The sequence below is a fragment of the Paroedura picta genome, chromosome 4 (assembly GCF_049243985.1).
Source record: "Paroedura picta isolate Pp20150507F chromosome 4, Ppicta_v3.0, whole genome shotgun sequence".
NCBI lineage: Eukaryota > Metazoa > Chordata > Lepidosauria > Squamata > Gekkonidae > Paroedura > Paroedura picta.
In genome coordinates this window covers 37,323,675-37,343,200 of record NC_135372.1, presented here as the reverse complement: position 1 = coordinate 37,343,200, position 19,526 = coordinate 37,323,675, and the positions used below count along the sequence as shown (strand labels likewise).

The window sequence follows — 19,526 nt, the reverse complement described above, 5'->3', positions numbered from 1 at the left end:
CTGCCCCGAAGTCACATGATGTGGGAGAGCACTCTTCCCCATTACCGGTGTGAGAGGACAACCCTTCATTGAGCTGAACTGTGAAGTTACCTCAACTTTTCTTCAGAAATCTTATATCTTCGTGGCTTCTGTGTAGGCACCCATGGGACTGCGTCTTCGCAGGCCAGGCATGGAGAGGGGTTTGCAAGCTTTTGTAAAAATTGTTAGATCAATTTAGAAAATGGTTAAATCAATTTAGTTTTTATTGTAAGTGGAATCTACTAATCTGGCAAGCCGGGTTCGATTTGTGCTCCCCGACATGCAGCCAGCTGGGTGACCTTGGGCTCGCCATGGTACTGATAAAGCTGTTATGGCCAAGCAGTAATATCAGGGCTCTCTCAGCCTCCCCTCCCTCACAGGGGGTCTGTTGTGGAGAGAGGAAAGGGAAGGCAACTGTAAGCCACTTTGAGACTTCTTTGGGTAGAGAAAAGCGGCATATAAGAACCAACTCTTCTTCTTCTACTCTGGGTCAGCTATGCAAAAACAAACATTATGGCCAGCAAGTGGACAATGGATATCAACTGACTAGTCCAGTGCCAACCCCTGATGCCTACTACTGTTCCCAGGTGCCTCAATAAGATGGCAGTTCCAAAGACTTATATCCAGTGCTTTGTTAAAGTAGAAATAATTGTGTGTTTGTTTGGTTTACAAAATACCTGAATTTGATTACTACTGGAGAAAACCCTATTGGGGATTTGAAGCATCTAAGAAGGAACCAGGGAAAACCAGGCAGAGTGGATAATTCTAGAACTTGTAGTAGCAGTAATGTTACTTAGACACAACTACTGTTAGTAAGTACTTCTGTAGTAATAAGATAACTTCTTGTAACTTCTTCAGGCCCCTCTCTCTCAAGGAACATACTTTGTCTGAGGGCCAGTCCACCCAAGTGTACTGTTAAAAAGGAACTGTAGCTTTCCTTGCCTCATTTATGGGTACCTCCAAATGACCCGCAAATCTACAACTGTTTATTTCATTCACTTGTTATATTTCTTGAAACACACAAGCAAATGGAGTGTTTCATGTATTTGCCTCTCCTTTGTGTAATTTGGATCTTAGTGTGACACCTCCCAGGATTCTCTTCATAATTCAGAAGCTTGATCGTTTATTTTTGTATTTACATGCTGCCCTTCCGTATCTTCTTGACTGGCACTCCTACATCAGAATGAAATCAGATTGCAATTCCCACGTGGAAACAACTTAGATGTTCATAAAGCACTGCAGGAACAGGAACAGTAGTGAGGTTGTAGGCATTACAGCAATGCAAATATGACATGTTGCACAAACACCGTGAACCCTCAGATTGTGAGGATTAAAAAACATGCAATTTAAAAATACTGTGGAGAAACAACCCCACCCCCCAGTTCAACTTAACATTGCTGTAGAAATGGATATTCTTGCAACAGAAGCATTTTCTTAAGGAAAACTTATCTGGATTCCTTAGCACAAATGGGTGACAATTTTGGGGAAAAGCAAAGCAGCAGCAGCCAGCAGGTACCCTGAAAAGATACCCACTTTAAAAATGAAAGGATGGTCATCACCACTACAGAAAAAAGCACAACAGCTCCTCCCAGTGGATGGAAATAATGCAGGTACAAACTTTCTGCTTCTTGCTGGAGGCTCCCAAAGAAAAACAGACTGGTGTAGGTATAGAGGAACAGAGTTCAAAGTATTGATGGGCTTATAAGGAAACTATTTATGGGGCATCATATAGTGAAGAATCCAATGATCCAGAGAATTGCAAGGTAAGATGATTTCGGGGCCTCCTAAGTTTGACAGTATTGTAATAAACTGTTTTTTCTTGCTGCTGACCCACCTGTTTCAAACTGCTCCAAACTTGCCATGGACCAATTGCTGAAATGCGGTCACATCATATCCTAACAAAGCTGTTTCACATGCTGCTGTAGAATGGGCGTTTTCAGAATAAAGAAATTCTGCATAAAGCTTCAGGAGAAGCACCCTCAGCACTGCATAATAGAGGTGGGGAGGAAAGATGATGTGATCTGGTCAGCAGAATTGTCAGGAGATGCAAGCGTGCAGGCCTGTCCCTGTGAAATATCAGAAGGCATGAACTAGTTTGCCAGCTTATGTACACTTGTACAGTAATTGCTCCCTTTGCTTCAAACAAACATTGGAAGGGTGATCAAGACCCATTATGCTCGGCAGCCGCCGTACCGTTGCCCCGCTGTTTCCCATGTATGCCCGGGGGCGAGGCTCTCCCAGCGTATCCAGATACCCCAGCGTATCTGGATGGGGAGTGGCAATCCTGATCCATGATATGATCTCCTTCAGGGTCCTCCCTGTGCCAACAATCCCAGGAATTGAAGGTGTTGGCCTCGGATGGAGCACAATCTGCATTGGAGGGTGGACTGAGGAGGGTGGACTGAGGAGGCTAGGCTCTAGGTGAGAATCCCACAGTATTACTGTTCATCTCCAGATTATAAAGATTGGTTACCCTGGATAAAATGGATGCTTCGGAAGGTGGACTCTATGGGCATTGTACTCGAGTGACTTTTCTATCTACCCCAGGCTCCAGCAACCCTAACTCCCCACCCCACTTCCCAGTGGTGGTTGGAGGGACCTGGCACCGGTACTGAAGGCACAAGAGCATGTGCAGATATTAGGATAAAGAGATGGTCATGCTGGGCTAAGAAAAAAAAGTCTGTGCCATGAAATAGCTTGTCCTGATCAACAGCCTGTCTTTTACAGCTCTTTAATATAGCATAAATGGGACTGAAGACATGGGTTTGCCCATTGATGGGATTGTTTTTAAGGAGGAATTGGATAAAGTGAGTTCGTTATTAAACTATCTTTTGCCCTAGACCAGCATGCCCTCCTGCAAATCAGAAGGAAGCTGCGTACTTTGAATACTTTCCTTGTTCAAACTGCACATTTTCCCTTGGGGTAGGTAGTCCCGCAGGGCATGGAAATTCCAGGCCTGTTCTTACCCTGCTGTCTGCAGAGTTAAGTTTGCAGATGCAAATTGGAGCTTTAGAAGCAGCGTTTAATGTTTACTTTGTGGCATCCTTTGACTATTTTCTCTGAAGTGCTTTTAACAATTCATTTTAATCCGCCCACACAGCAATGATTTAGACTAGGAACCAGTCCCTGGGGATTTATCTGGCTGTTCTAGGAGGACAATTGGAATAATGCGCCTGTTTGCTTTGCAGAATCAAAACCCAGCTTGGCATTCTTCGCAGCCCTGTGGTGTACATTGACTTTCTGTTATGAGAAATTCCCTCTCCCTTTCCCCCAAATGCAAATGTTCCAGAACACTCCTAATTTTTTGTAATCATCTTGTAAGGATTTTGAGAGCCAGCGCAGTTTGTGTTTCCTGTGGAACTAGGATCTGAGAACTCAGGGTGGCATCCTCACTCTGCTATGTAAGTTCATTGGATAATGGTGGGCTAGTGATTCTCTCTCAGCTTAACACGCTTCTCTTCACAGCATGCTTCTTGTCAAGATAAAATGGAGAGAAGAACATTAAGACATAGAAATGTGCCCCAGAGACACAGGAACCAATCAGAGCTAGGCTCTGAATCAGCCAATAGGAGCCCTGTGCTGGAGAAGTTTTGATGGGGCGGTTTTGTCCGTTAGGTTTTGAGCGGGAAGTGAATTAAAAACCTGAGATTTTGTTGCCGGTTTTGTTGTCTGGCTATTTGAGGTTTTTACAATGCGCAAGCAGCGTCTTGCTGGTGTTAGGGTGTCGTTTAGTTGGGAACAGAGCTATGTGTTGATGTTTTTATAAACCTGCCTGAGGGAACATGATCCTGAGGCATGTGCTGTGTAAAACCTAACAGCCCACCACGTCTCGTTAAGTGTTCATATTTACCTCCCTTGCGTGGTTATCTGAATAAACTTTGTTCTTGTGCACTTTTAATAGCAAAGCATTTTGGGCCTGTCACTTTACTTCAGTAGTCAATCCAGGCCAGGGTGGGATTTTACTGAGGGCCAGGTGCTGTTTCGTTTTTAATTTTATTTCCCACTGGGAATCCTTGTAGGTGGAAAAACTATTGTGACTGAGGGAAAAATCCTGTGAAGTGGTCGCTAGGGCCACCGGAAATCAGCCATAAATGCTGCAAGCAGCTTTTGGGTTCTCTTGTGGAGAAAAGAGGTGTAAAAATCTAAAGGATAAACAGGAAGGAACAAGGTTCCTATATATCACCTCGCAAAGGCGAAACAACTTTTAAAACATAAGGACATTTCTAAGTGCCTGATGTGTCACTAGAACAGTGGCTCTCAGCCTTCCTAATGCCACAACCCGTTAATACAGTTCCTCCTGTTGTGGTGACCCCAAACCATAAAATTATGCAAGTGTTCTTTCACTGAAATTAAACCAAAACTGACCAATGGCGTGAAGATCCATTGTTCCTGATTGTATATAAATTCCTCCCCCCCCCCCCCCCCGGGGTCTCTCAGTTCAGTTCTGCCTTTTGTCCCACCATGCCGATCTCGCTCTTTTCGGCTGCTCCAGACAGACACTTGATCTCGATCCACCCCTGAAGGCTGTTGTGTAGATTGTGCTCCCCCCCAGCCAAGCTGCTTGCCCTGCCGCAACCCCTGTGAAAGGGTCGTTTGACCCCCAAAGGGGTTCCAACCCCCATGCTGAGAACCACTACACTATAATGATAAACATTTTGAGGTATATGCATTTCTTGACTGTGGCATACATGCTAATTGTTATAAAACATATTGGTTAACAACTAGTTTTTATACACGCCATAATTAAAATCCCACATGAACTTCCACATCTGTCTGCTTAAAGACAGGAAACACATTTCTGTTTTGCTCTCTGTGCATACACGTTCAAGGATACTAAGCATGATTACTAATTTGAAAGCTAGGTGTCTGTAAGAAAGGGATTCTACAGCCTTTCCCAACTTTTTTACCATGGAGAAGCCCCTTAAACATTCTTCAGGCTTTAAAAAACCTCACGAGTAGAATATGGTTGGGGAACATAGCTGTGTCCATGTCCATGGGCCCCTCCCCATCCCACCCCCTCCAGGCCCAGCACTGGCCATTTGTGGGGGACGGGGCAGGTTGACATGACCATATAAGGTCATATCACCTAATGAATGTTTTAACGTATTTTAAAAACATATTAAAAATTCACTGACTCCCACCCATACAGGAACCCTTCCAGGGCTGTCAAGAAACTCCAGGGTTTCATTAAACCCTGATTGAGAAACCTTGGGATAGGATATTAAGGAACAAAATGTTTCTTCAAAAAAGTGTGACACCCCATTGTGACCTCAAAGGGCAGAGCCCCAGCCTTCAGTATATGACCTGCAGGGCATGCAACTTCCTACTCTCTTTGCTAGATAATTTACCTCATCCCTGATGACAAAACATTCTTGTAGCTCATTTCCTGATGGTGTACGCCATGTATCGTATTTTGTATCCATAGTGTAAAATGCCTTAAAATAGCGATCCCCAACCTGTGGGCCACGGACCACATGTGGTCCTTCGACTAATTGGAGGTGGGCCCCGAAGGACGCCTTCTCCCCCCCCCCCGGCCCTTTACTTCATCCCCCCCAGCCTTTTACAACACACTTCATTGTTGTGGCGTGTCTGTATCTTATTTTGAAGGGATGTTTAAACATTACCATAGCGATCAGAGAGCGCTAGGGCAGTGGTTGAGAGTAGAGGAGTAAACTACCCCTCCCACCAGGCCTCAGTAAAAGGCTTTGAGTGGTCCCCGGTGAGTGGTCGTTGGCGTTGAGTGGTCCCCGGTGATAAAAACATTGGGGACCACTGCCTTAAAAGAACGAATTGAAAGTCAACCTCTGGATTCACTTTCCAAGTGATGCCTTTCGTGACATCTAAACTTTTCTGCTATAACCAGGGGGTTTGAGGTGATAAATGCTGCCAAACAATTTTCTGTTTCTTTAAGGGACTGCTTGCAGACTTCTGTGGGACAATCAAATCGCTCATGAAACTATATTTTTCATCCCAGTATAATGAAGTTTGGTTGTTTGGTTGTTTTTGTAAATATGTGGAAGTCGCTTGGGAGTTAAATCTCAGTTTGTGGGAAAATTAAAGATGGATTTGTCCATATAAAAGAATATATTTATTCATGTAAATATTTTCCCCATTTAAGACCATAATTAGGAATTGCATGCAAAAATTTTAACAATATGTTAATATTAAAGGAATCCCATTACACAGAGCATCTCTTGGTATGCCAAAGAGCTATTATATACTTATCGTAAGCGCACTCTCTGACATTTTATGGTTAACTCCATCTCCTGTTGCAGCAACCCTCCTTGGGTCAGAATTCGAAAGATGCCAGCAGGTGTAAACAGTTTGTGTCCGCCTGTTGTATTCTGCAAGTAAAACCAGTGGATACAATAGATCTGCCAGATCAGCAAATTCAACATAACCAGTTACCTAGTGAAACAACTCATGTAGATGCCTTCAAATATATTACATGTTATTTCTGCACTACCATTCTGCTCAGCCCAGGCTCCCTTGAGCCCCACTAAAAGAGACTTCAATGAGATGCTTCCTAAGTCCATGGTATTTTCATTAGCAAAGAGTCATAAGTTCCTTCCTCAGAGAAGCTTACAATCTAAATTGCAAACACCAGTAGGAAGGGTGAGATTCAATCAAGAGAAGGCAGAGTGGTAGAGGCTAGGGATGAATGTTTGCCAGTCCGGCTACATGGAGAAGTGCAGCTGAAGTGACTTTGGTACATCAGTAACCATGGTGATGTTTGTCAAGGGAGCCCCTTATAAGGTGTGGCTGCATTAGTCAAATGATACTCATATTATTTAAACACAACTCCAGCCTTCTCGTCTGTCCCTCCTGGTCTATAGACATATCAAGAGGGAAATCGGCATGATGAAATGGTGGAAGAGGCTGATCATCTTGCTGTGCTTATCAGGTAGGATAGAACAGAGGTTCTGTGGAAACTAGAATGTATGATAGAGCCAAAATTTCATTTTCACTGGGATACTGAATCAATCAGAATTGGAAAGGTGTTGATAGTTTCTGTTAGAAGCCTGCTCATTGTACCTCCCTCCTTTGGGGCTATATTTCTGGATGAATCTTTGCTTAGATTTCAGGCAGATTTTTCTGGAGCTATCTTACTAGTTCTCATGCACAGTGAATTCAAAAGGGAATCTAATGTAAAGTTGATATACATCTAGCAACAGGAGCACCTCTGTGCAAAGATTCTTGCAGTATGTCCCCCTCGCAACTGGTCATAGAAAATAAGAGGGGGGAAATGGCAGTATTCCCCCATGCAGTTAGGGGGAAGGAAATCTAGTACTTTTTTCTGCCCCAAGGAAAATAGCGGTCACTACACAGTGAATCATGTTACATGCTAGAGGCTGGTTACTAATAGATGATAGAAGGTACAGACAACTGCAGGCTCTAACTTGCTTCACTTACTTTTGCTTGCCCCTGCAGGAGGGCTTGGCTAGGGTGGCCATGATTCTGAAGCTCCATCATGGAGCACCAGAAAACAGGACACACAAGCTTTTAGGAAATGAGTTCCTGTCTTGTATTCAGAAAAGGAAACTCACTGCAGCAGGCAGAGTATGACAACTGATATCCAAGAACTTATTATCCATTACAGTTTTTGGATCATCTGGGCATGGAATTGAGGCCCAAAGGTCAGAGTTAATGCTGCCTGGGCCAAGTACTCTCCTGGAGCCGCCAGGAGACCCATCATCGATTTCCTGGATGACAAGCAGCGTGGCCCCAGCCACGCTAATACCCAGCCCTATGTACTGGTCTACATTAAACCCCAGGACAAGACTGCCTTTAGCCGCAGGGACACACCAGAGCAACAGCAATCTGCCATTGGTCGAAGACCCCCTCTAACCTTGAGCACTCCATAGCAGGAGCGATTGGACTGACTTGACAGCTCACTGTCAGGTTAGATGGGACCCTGCTGCAACTATGTCCACCTGAAAACCCTCTGGCTGAGGGCTGCTCCACCCTGCTTGGTGTATTTTAGGAGGACCTTGAAGCAAGTTCCTTTGTGGGTACACTGCGTGCTTTTCCCTGCCTATCTTCCCTGTTCCAGTTCACTATGGTGAAGCTCTGTCCAACTGACTCCCATTTCCTGACTTTGGCCTGACTCCTGATTACACTCCCAGTTCCAGACCCTTAGCTTTGGCTCCTGACTCTGCTCCCGGCTTCTGACTCTGGTTTAGCTTTTGACTCACCTCCCAGCTCTTGACCCTGTCCCGGTTTTGACTTCACTCCCAGCCCTGCCTTCCATGTTTATTGTCTCCTTTGGCTGCTCCAAACTGTACTCTGTACTAGGCATGTGCATTCCCCCCCCAAATTTGGACTGTTTAGGGTTCGGAGGGACCCTATTCAGAGCATTTAAAGTCTGTCTGAAACAGCAGTTTCGGATTCGGGGCTGGCCTAGTGGGGGATGGGGGTTGATTTAAAGACTCCAAACATTCAGTGTAGCTTCAGGAACCTCTTCTGTAAAGACCCCCCAAGTTTCAAGAGGATTGGACGAGGGGTGACCATTTCTAGGGGCACACAAAGAGGGTGTCCCCATCCTGCCCCAGAGGAACTCAGGTCAGCACTGTGGTATTATTTCAATGGGTTTCCAATCCTCACCTGGAGGCTGGAACCCAGCTTTGCTGGGGTAGCCAGCCACAGCTCCCCCTCTACAGTTCTGGCATGCATCCCTAACTGCTCTGGGTAAAAATTAGCTGTAATTCCTGTTTATTCCTATAATCTCCTGCCTGGAGGGTGGCACCTGCATGTCTCTTTGGTTGCGCAGACTTTAGCACTGGCCTATCAGCTGAAAACAATTGTCACCTATCCCCTCTCAGCCAAGATTCAGGTACACTCCTTCAATCTTTTGAACTACACACCCACCAGGAAAAAACAAATTGTGCCACCTTCCCTTCCATCCGTTCATGCATCCTGTATTCAAGCTTCCAATTTGTTGGATTCATGCTTCCTGCCTGCAAATATTAGGTTAGGCAAGGAAGAGTTTTAATTAAGCACCTGAATACACAACACACTTCAGGAAAATGTTATGCTTGTTCCTCAGACAGAGGAGAGGCCGTGTACAAAACAAATGACTCAGTAAAATAATGGGTGCCAAAAGACCTGACCTGAAGCCAGTCAGTACCACACAAGAATTACATTTTATATTCCTAGAAATGTCTCCTTGACTCTGTCTTTTGCCATCTGTAGAGCAGCGGTCTTCTACTCTAGCAATCATACTTTATCCATGAACTCTGGGTGGCTTTAGGCAAGCCACTCCCTGTCTCCCTCAGCAGAACCCTCTCAATTACAGTATGACAATAATCATACTGACCACTTTTAAAGCATCCATCCTGGACCAGATCACAGGCCCACCTGGACTAGCATCCTACTTCCCTGAGAGACATTTCTGAAAAGCAGATAAACAGGCTATAAAGGTTACTGACAGTGTGTGTGAATTTAAGAAAAGTACTATATGAATGCCTATATTCCTTGATGAGTAATCCCACCTTCCACTCTGTTTTATGTCTTTTCGGGCCAGACATTAGAAACAAAGCCAGTTTTGGAATCAGTAGCATCCTTGGTGATGGGAATGGATCTGAACGCAAAGCCAGAATTGGCAGTATCATCAGCGGAGGGGTAGATGGAGTCAGCAACGTCGTCAGTGGAGGGGTAGATGGAGTCAGCAACGTCATCAGTGGAGGGGTAGATGGAGTCAGCAACGTCGTCAGTGGAGGGGTAGATGGAGTCAGCAACGTCATCAGTGGAGGGGTAGATGGAGTCAGCAACGTCGTCAGTGGAGGGGTAGACGGAGTCGGCGATGTCGTCAGTGGAGGGATAAACGGAGTCGGCGATGTCGTCAGTGGAGGGATAAACGGAGTCGGCGATGTCGTCAGTGGAGGGATAAACGGAGTACTCGGTTTGTTTGGAGGAAGTGAGAACCAGGGTGCTGCTGGGACTACTGCACCACCCCAGCCAGGTATTTAGAGACAGTTTTCTTGAATATACTCTAGACATTTTTGTTTGGTAATATAGGCATAACATATGTGAATTCCACAGACTGAAGGGGGTAGATTTGCAGCCTTGGTACAGTGTTACCAAATAAGGTCTGTGGGATAGTATTGTTATCCTGTACAACGTATCTGCTGCAGGATGGGTGTAAACCACTCTCTTGTTGATGCGGGACACGTCTTCTGGCGCGCCTCATCAAACAGAAATGTAAACAGACATGACATCCGTCATCCTTCCCACAAAGCGCACCAGAAGATGGAGGGCCCAGCCAGCAGCCACGCTGGACCCTGGAGCCTGGGCAACCATTGCTCAACCCACTGGGGCTGAGGCAGTCTCTGTGCAAATTGCGAGGGGCTGAGGCAGCAACTGCTCCACCCCCAAGGCATTTGAAGTGGCTATACTGGCCCCTGGGCAGCTGCTGTGTAACCCAGGGGGCTGAGGCAGTGGAGGAGAAGCAGGTAAGTGGGAGGGGGGAAAGGAAGGGAGTGAGTGAGTGAGTGAGTGAGTGAGTGTATGCGTGCACATGTACTTGCGCGTGTGCATGTGACCCACAGTGGACAAGTAAGTGCATATGCATGTGTGTTTGTTTGTTTGGAGGGAGGTTGGGAAACCCATAGGTAAAGGGGAAACCGGGAGGGGGAATCTCTCTGTCTGTGCCTTTGCACATGAGAGAGGGGAGAGGAGGCAGGGAGCAGGTTGGGAAACCAACAAGTAAGGGGGAAACTGGGAGAAGGGGCGTGAAATGTGTCTCTATGTCTGTCTCTGTCTGTGTGTGTGTGTGTGTGTGTGTGTGTGTGTGTGTGTGTTTGCAAGGGAGGGAGGGGGGATCTGACAAAGTCGCTCCAGAGAACGTATGTGTCTCAGTCACACATAACCTCTGAGTGTCAGACTGTCAGGACAAATATTTTATTCTACACTGCAGCTAACTTGTCCATATTTGATGATGTTCTCTCAAACCAGATACTGGATACCTGGTGCTGAAAGTAGACCTGCTTTCCTCTGACTCAGCAAACATTTCTGCTCTCATTCAGCCAGTTATGACAGAGGTGAGGCACCAGTGAATTAATTTATAAGAGATTATTGATACAGTTTTGCTTTTCTTATGGAAAGGAGGAATTTGCCGATGAAATCTGTACCTTGTATAGCATTGGGCTCTACTGAACACAGTTTACTATTTTCTTGATTATAGTGCTTTCCAGATACAGCTGCAAAAAGCCTTGACAATTCAGTGATTACTAAAGCCAGCTTTGTGTAGTGGTTAAGAGTGTGGACTTCTAATCGGGGGGGGGGGGGGGCGGATTTGATTCTGCACTCCCCCACATGCAGCCAGCTGGGTGACCTTGGGCTTGCCACAACACTGATAAAAGGTTCTCGTGCTCAAGGAAAAGGCCACTTCTAGTGGAACAGACCCTTGGAAACACCAACGCAATGTTTCTAGCAGAGTTTTCAAAAGTTAGAGTGCCTCGTTTTCTCCAATTACCTGGTACATATTCATTTGGATTTTGTGTGTATGTTTATCTCAGGCAACATGAAAGGAAGAGAAGAAATAGAAAACTCAGAATCCATCTATTTTTTAAGCCAAGCAATTTTTTTTTTGGGGGGGGGAGGTGTTTTGATCCTGGCCACTACGTACCATTTCTTTGTTTTGCAGAATCTGATCCACAGCAGCAAGTGGAGGGAGGTCAAGTCTTCGTTAGCTCTCTGGGTTTTGCACCTAGGCTTCTTGGATTTCATGGGGTGGGTGGGAATGCAGCTCCCTATCAGTTGACGGACAGAGGTGTGTTAGGGTTGATATATTCTAAAAGGAAAAAAAAGTTTTGCCCTGGAATTAACTGTAGCTATTACAGGAATGCCCCCCCCCTTATCTTCCAACTGTGCCAGGTGAAACAACTGCTTGAGATGGGCTTGCCAAGTGGGACCTTCAAGCTGACATGGGTTGCATACGAGCAGTAACAACAGAAGAGTGATATGCACCAAGAAAAAGCCTTTGACTCAGCGATTAAGCTGTCCCAAAGAAATGCTTGAATACTGAAATAAATTGAGATATATAAAACTCCAGGACTGTTTCATAAACTCACATGTACACAGTTGTGATGGTGATGGAAAACAGCATTTGCACCTCACCCCATGCCACAGGTGCACATTTGAATTCACCAGAAACTTCACCAACATTAAGATAAATCCTGGTGCTTCGGAGTAACTGAGTTATCAGAGATTCATTCATTTACAGTGTTGCTTTATGTGTTCTATCTGCTCTGAGTCTGAGGAGATAGGATGAAATATAAATTTAATTATAAATAAATTATGCGATGCCCAGGACTCCCCCTCACAGGGGACCCATATTTTGGATCCTTGTATACATTAAAAATGGAGTGTGAATCAAACGGATATCAAAATGAAAGTGAGTCCCTCATAAGGTTTGAAAGGAATGCAAAAGCAACTCCTCCATATCTGGTGGAAGTCAACTGATGGGCCTTCCACCCCCTCCCCCAAATTTCCTAAGGGTCCTCTCCGTGAAAATCTGGTCTTCATAAACAACACAGATAATCAAGATAGAGCAACAGGCCAGCCCCAGCTATTTTCATAATCTCTTCAATGCTGGACAGGAAGATTTCTCCTCCTCAGCCATAATATAAAATACTCAGTCTACACAGAATTTGATTTGCATTTTGATTTGGGGCATTTTAAATTTTCCCTCTGCAACATGCATGATTGATTCATGGTGACCCTACCTTTCCCCCGCAATATCCTGGAATGGATATAAGCCTCGATATTTCAAAAATCACCATGAGGAAATCTGCACCTCTCTGCTTTTTGCGAATTAACTTGCTGCCCCGTGCCTCCAGCGCTGTAGCAAAGCAGTCTTCCGTGACTGGCCAGAGCGTCAGTTCAAAGTCTTCCAGGTTCCCTGTTGCAAGGCTTCCATTAAAGTGACTGTGGTCCAGAAGCCCTAACTTCTCCCAGCAGAGATTTGCCTCTTGGATTCATTCCTCCCTCCTCTGCTGTCTCCAATCCTCTCCCCCCCCCCCCGGTTCAAAAAAAGAAAGAGTCTCCTGCTGGCTCCCCTCCCTGCTCTGAGCTTCTCCAATCGAGTGCAGAACACTTTCTGTTTCAACTGGGGGGAGGGATAGAAGAAGATCCAAGTTCAAATCGATCTGAATTCATCAGGATCCACAACAGAATAAACAAAGTAAGTGCAGAATTAGCCCAGGCCTCTGGGCTATCTTCTTCCTTTTCAGAAGTGTCATATACTCCTGCTAAATTTGCTGCCTATGGGACCATTACAAAAATAACTAGGGAACAGATTGAATCTAGACTTCATCAATGGCTGCATAAAAAATCTGGCATATTACTGGACACAATGCAAACATGATCTGTTGCTTATGATAAGACAACTGGGACAGCCTACGCTTTTCTTTGCCATGAATGGAAATGAGATTGAATGCCCCAAACTGATGAAAATGTTACACGTCCAAGCTGAACTTGTTCGGGAGGGGGGGTATCACTAACATTCTGGCAGACCAGCTCAGCCAACAGCAAATACAAGACAAAGAATGTTAATTGAAAACAGAAATATTCCAGATGATAGTGGATCATTTTGGCAGCAGTGGGTCTGTTCACATCCCACATGTGAATCTGTTCGCTTGGATCTATTCATATCCCACATGAATCACCAGATGGCAAGATTTTTTTCACAGGGTTCTGTCATCCTGTAGCCAAGGAGATGGATGCACTGACATTGGCCTGGGTTATTCCCCTGGTTTTCAACACCAAGTAGGAACAAATACATAATGGCTTCAACCACCTAACTGTATAAACTAAGGGATCTCCTGTTTCTCTCAATCACTTTGCAGGTCTCATATCTAACTGGACTGTTTTCAAAGTGCAATTCTTATCCATGGTTCCTCTATATATTTGTGAAACAGCCTGGGGGGTGGGACATGTCCAGGTGCCCAAGTTTGAATATGGCCAATCAGGGTGCAGCCAGCCCTGCCCCTGCAGCTCCCACCCTCCGTCCCAGGACTCTAGCCTCTTTGCTCTCAGACATGCCTCAGTGCCTGGAGCCAGCAGCAGGTAAGGGGAGAGGGCCTTGAGCAAAGGGTCATGGTGGATGGCCCTTTGCTCAAGGCCTGCTGACTGCCTGCTAAGGAGCTCTGTCCTGGGCCTGCTAATGAGCTGACCAGCCCCCGCCTGCCCCACTTGATCTGGCTGCGAGCTGCGGCCCAAAGCCTCCTTAAGCTGCCTGGCTGGAGGCCAGGGGAGGGGGTTGTTTCAAGGCCTGTTCTTAGGAACGGGCTTTGAAGCTATTAATGTAATAAAATGCTAACTCGCACTCTTGCAGGTGTTCAGGAAAGTACTTTGAAGCTCTCAAAATATTTACTCTTCGTTCCAAAGCAAGGAAAGAGATAAACACAAAGCAATAGATATTAACTTAAATAAACAAGACTAGGAGAGAAACTCTAAACATGCAGTTAATTTATCACCATCATCCTGCCAATCAAAACAGAAAAAAGTTGACATGGACATGTGGAATGGATTTTGGGTCCTCTGGTCAATATGCTTGAATGCCACAGTAAGTAAATCTCAATTTAAATATCAAATAAATATATATTTTAAGTTCAAAAAACAGAGTTCACATCTTTGAAAGTGTGATCTCGCCTTGTGACACATTTATAAAATAACCATAACCAAATTCAAAAAAACAGTACACAATAAATAAATATGTACAACAATAATGAACAAGTAACCATTTAGGAATGTTGTGTTTGAGCAAACCGGGATGTCGTTCTTTCTGACTTCCATCTAACCAGTCCCCTAAAGATGGATCGACTTGCAGCTCTGCTCTGCGTTGGGATATTGTTTGTTATTTTCAGGGGTTTCTGGTAGCCCTAAGAGCAATATGTAGTTTTATAGAAAAAAGTACTTCTGTGATAAGAGTGCTTCTAGATGCAGCTTCAGCCCTGCAATAACTCTGGGAAGATTCATATAATATCCATTTGAATCGTCACAACAATCAAAATACTAACAGCCAATTAATATAAACACAGTGCCCCCCTTCCAGTGATCAGCATGAGAAATTCTCATACCTATAACATGTAGTTTGATAGAAAAGAGTGCTTCTGAAATAAGAGTGCTTCTACCTGCAGGTACTCCTGGCAAATAGATGGGGAAGAAATGGAAGTAGTGACAGATTTTATTTTCCTGGGCTCCAAGATCACTGCAGATGGGGACTGCAGCAAAGAAATTAAAAGACGCTCCTGGGGAGGAAAGCTATGGCAAATCTAGACAGCATCCTAAAAAACAGAGACAACAAAAGTGCATCTAGTCAAGGCTATGGTCTTCCCAGTTGCAATGTATGGCTGTGAAAGTTGGACCATAAGGAAGGCCGAGCGTCAAAGAATTGAGGCTTTTGAACTCTGGTGCTGGAGATGACTCTTGTGAGTCCCTTGGACTGCAAGGCGAACAAACGGGTCAGTCCTAGAGGAGATCAGCCCTGACTGCTCTTTACAAGGCCAGATCCTGAAGATGAAACTCAAATACTTTGGCCACCTCATGAGAAGGAAGGACTCCCTGGAGAAGAGCCTAATGCTGGGAGCGATTGAGGGCAAAAGAAGAAGGGGACAACAGAGAATGAGGTGGCTGGATGGAGTCACTGAAGCAGACTGTGCAAACTTAAATGGACTTGTGAAACAGCCAGGGCTCCGGGCAGTTTACATGAAACAAGAAATGATACTCCATTTGTAGTAATGAGGTGATAAGGAATGGTAGAGGACAGGAAGGCCTGGAGGATCATTGTCCATGGGGTCATGATGGGTCAGACACGACTTCACACCTAACAACAACAACCTGCAACTACAGACCCTCCAAACACTATGGGGAAATTGTACCTCTTTTTCCTTACATGGAATACAACTCTTTATCCCCGCCCCCCCCCCCCCCCCAAGCCTCATTGGCTGATTAAGAGCACTTTCTGATTGGGTCTTGTATCTCTGATGTACATTTCTGTGCTGCACCTGTCATGAAATGGGGATGCATTTACCTATAACTTGTTCATCTAGCTTTCTTCTGTGCAGGCACACATCGGGACTGCACAGTAGCATGCCTGCCATGGAGAGGTTTATTTCCCCTGACTTTAAACTCACCAAGGAGATGTTCCTCTCCCTGAGAGCCATTGCAGTGTGTTTTCCCAGTCAGTCATCTGCTATGATGGAGTGGTGCCCCCATCCCCTCAGTTCCTTCTTCACAGCTGCAGTTGGTTGCTTTCTGCATCACTACTTACAGTGTTGCTTTTCATGTGGAGCCCAGAAGACCATCTTTGAAACAACAACCCGATGAGGTATGTCAGGCTGAGAGAGAACGACTGACCCAAGATAACTCAGTGAACTTCTGTAGCAGAGTGGGATACACAACTTGGGTTCTCAGATCCTGTTTCAATATTCTAATAAATAGATTGAGATGGCTCAGGAGGGGCTGTGGCTCATTGGAAGAATATCAGCTTGACATGCAGAACATCCCAGGTATAATTTCCAACATCTCCAGTTAGAGATCAGGTAGTAGGCTATGGGGGAAAACTTGACCTGAGACCATGGAGAGCTGCTACCATTCTGAATACCAATACTGACTTAGATAGAGCAAGAGCCTGATTCAGTAGAAGGCAGTTTCATTTGTTCACATGTTCTCAAGATGCTTACAAGAGTACCATAATAAGATTGCTCTGGAAAAATTGCATTTTGGGTAAGGGACAAGGGAATTTTCCATTGAAGAGAGTGGATATATACCACAGAGTTGAACAAAATGCCCAGCTGAATTCTGGTTGTACATAGCAAATAGAAAATTATTCCAATCATCCCCATAGATAAATACCGCAAAACTGACTCCTAATGCATTGCTATGTTGTACATGGGATTGAATTATTGAAAAGACTCCTTTTAAAAATAGAGAAAATGGTAAACGTGTGTGACACGCAAAGCATATGTCAAGCACTACTTCTAAAGCTCCAATTTTCGTCTTCTAACTTAATTCTCCAGAGAATAAGAACAGCCCTGAAATTTTCAGGCCCTGTGGGACTAACTACTAGTGCAAAGGAAAACAGTTTGAATAAGGAAAGTATTCAAAGCAGGCAGCTTACTTCTGTCAGCAGCAAGGCCTCCTGATTTACATTGGTGTGTGCAGATCAAGAGCTGAAGAAGCATCCAGAAACACTCACCAAAAGAACTCAGACATTACAGGACATTAGGCAAAATAACATCAGACATTAGGAAAAGTAAGCACAGGGACTAGGGCCCATAGAAATGTTATAATATCAGAAGGAAAAAAAAAAGAACTTTTAGATCAAATAATTTTTTTCCAATTTTTTCTCACTTCAGAAAAAAATGAAATGTTTTGGGGCCAAGAAAATATATTAAATTTTGCCTTAAAAAACTAAGTACTTAATGTTATATCAAAATAAAGTTGAATATTCATATTGTTATAATAGGAAAGGCCACAAAGGCATGTGTACTTTGTGATCACAAAAATTTTAAAACCCACAAAAAATTATTAAATAAAAAAAATTGAGTAGTGATAATTTATTTTTCATACCTTTAGGTTTTGAAAGTATGACTATATACATAAGAATACTAAATTGGATCCATTATCCAATCTGTTAAACATGTTAGCACTGAAGTATGAAGATACAATTTTAAGTTTGGCGTGCTTTGTCCTCTTTTCTTGTCGTCCTGAAGGAAATGCTATTCTTGATCCTCTGTTCCATATAAATTTGTTGATAATACTTTGCCATTTGCACAGTGTCTTATCCTTAATTATCCTTAATTTCCAGTGGAATCAATTGGAAAGTTCAATCTAGGTAAAATATTCATTTTAACAGTTGCCATTCTTGCTGACCAGGAAAAGTTTGTTTTAGACCATCTTTGTAGGTCTTCCTGTATGCTCTTCTATAACAAAGTATAATTATTTTCAAATAGGCCTTGAATATCTTTATCTAAAACAACTCCCGAATACTTGATTTTTATTCACATGTATTTATATAAGGTAATCCCTAGCCTAATAAATGATTACTTCCTGATGAAATTATTTGTAATACATACCTTTTGAGTAATCAAAACAGAGAACACTTTGATATATAACCTATTATTTTATACTATAGTAAGAAGCTCAGTGACTGTAAACTGTGTGACCACTAATTATACAAAAAATCATTCAGCTCTTATAGACAGTCTGTTCTGTAAATACAACCATGATGATATGCTTATTTGCAAAATAATAGGTATGAAAATTGCTTTGCTGGATTAGTGCACTCCCCTTGGAAACTGGAAGAACCTACAGTGGAGCATGAAATTGGCTCCACATTGATATGGCCTGTTGAAGCTTTGTTTCTTTGGCTCTTCTACAGTGGCAAATTGTTCTCTTCTCCATGATTGGCCCTCAAGCCTCCCTCCTACAATGACCACTAGAAATTCGCCCAACCCACGGGACCTCAGTATGAGTTGAACTGATGCTCTTTGCAGATTCTACCGTTCTTTAATGTTATTGTTGTTGTTTTGTTAATGTTATTGTTGTTATCACCTCATTACTACAAATGGAGTATCATTTCTTGTTTCATGTAAACTGCCCTGAGCCTTCAGGGAGGGTGGTATATGGATGGATGGATGGATGGATGAGCTACTAAGAAAGTCACCTATCTCTGTTTTCCTTTCCAGAAAGACTTCTGCAATTGTGTCCAATTCCTCTTCTGTTTCATGGGAAGCTACTTTCAGTCTTGCCTGCAAATCACTTGGACATCAACTCTCACTAAGTTCATGCTGCCACTGCGTCTTCTTTTTAAACATGGCCTTCATCAGGGTAAGTTGTTCATATTTATCTACCACTGCTTTCCATTTCTCCTCCAAACTAGGTTCCAACAGTAGATTTATTTATTTTTTGCTAGATCTTCAATACTTTTCACTAAATCATCCTTATCATTAATGACTTGCTTCAACTGAGGCAGGTTAACAAATTGTTCCAGACAGCAGCACATTTTCTTGTTCATTGATTTCTGTCCGCTGTGAAATGCTAAGTTCCAATAGTTCTGGAAATGCATCAGGAACATCAGGCGTCTTTTAACTGTACCCATTTTGCCTCCCCTGTGAAAAAGTTTCTGCTGTTGGAACAGCAAAGGGTAACTCTGTTATCATGCTTTAGGAAGGAACAGCAGGTCTATCTGTAGCATAGCCCAAAGAAAGCTATCCTGTAAGTGGCACAGATGCTACAGACGTGTTCACCTCTTGAGATAAATATAGTGAAATAAATGGAAAGTTCTGAGGAGCATAGGGAGACATTCCAGCTGGAGTGTCATAGAGGAATGGGAATGATGTTGAGCTGGGAACCAGAACTGCAGTATTCTTCCAAAACCTATCAAGTATGCTCTGAACAATTTTTCCAAGGTCTGAGGGCATTGTGAAGTTGCTTATTAATGGACAGGTGACAGACATGCCTTGTTTGTCCATTGTGATGTCCTATTGGAGGGTAAGCACTGA

At 43.8% G+C, this 19,526-nt stretch overlaps 1 protein-coding gene and 1 pseudogene across 1 annotated transcript; one reads left to right on the top strand and one right to left on the bottom strand.

Moving 5' to 3' along the window:
• The first annotated feature begins 3,462 nt into the window (after nt 1-3,462).
• LOC143836752 (uncharacterized) lies at nt 3,463-12,171 on the top strand. The gene is made up of 5 exons (XM_077336282.1): nt 3,463-4,678; nt 6,855-6,922; nt 9,542-9,979; nt 10,972-11,057; nt 11,893-12,171. Exons 1-5 carry the CDS (start codon nt 4,662-4,664, stop codon nt 11,962-11,964), a joined length of 681 nt encoding a protein of 226 aa, XP_077192397.1. The 5' UTR covers nt 3,463-4,661; the 3' UTR covers nt 11,965-12,171.
• Nucleotides 12,172-18,273: 6,102 nt separating this feature from the next.
• Nucleotides 18,274-19,524, bottom strand: LOC143836753 (vacuolar protein sorting-associated protein 37A-like; annotated as a pseudogene).
• Between the last annotated feature and the right edge of the window lie 2 nt (nt 19,525-19,526).

What these genes read in the sequence shown, in the direction of transcription:
- LOC143836752 (XM_077336282.1), top strand. An exon ending in TACTGCACCACCCCAGCCAG is followed by an intron (nt 9,980 to 10,971) that starts GTATTTAGAGAC and finishes CTCTCAAACCAG; the next exon opens with ATACTGGATACCTGGTGCTG. An exon ending in TTCAGCCAGTTATGACAGAG is followed by an intron (nt 11,058 to 11,892) that starts GTGAGGCACCAG and finishes CAACTGTGCCAG; the next exon opens with GTGAAACAACTGCTTGAGAT.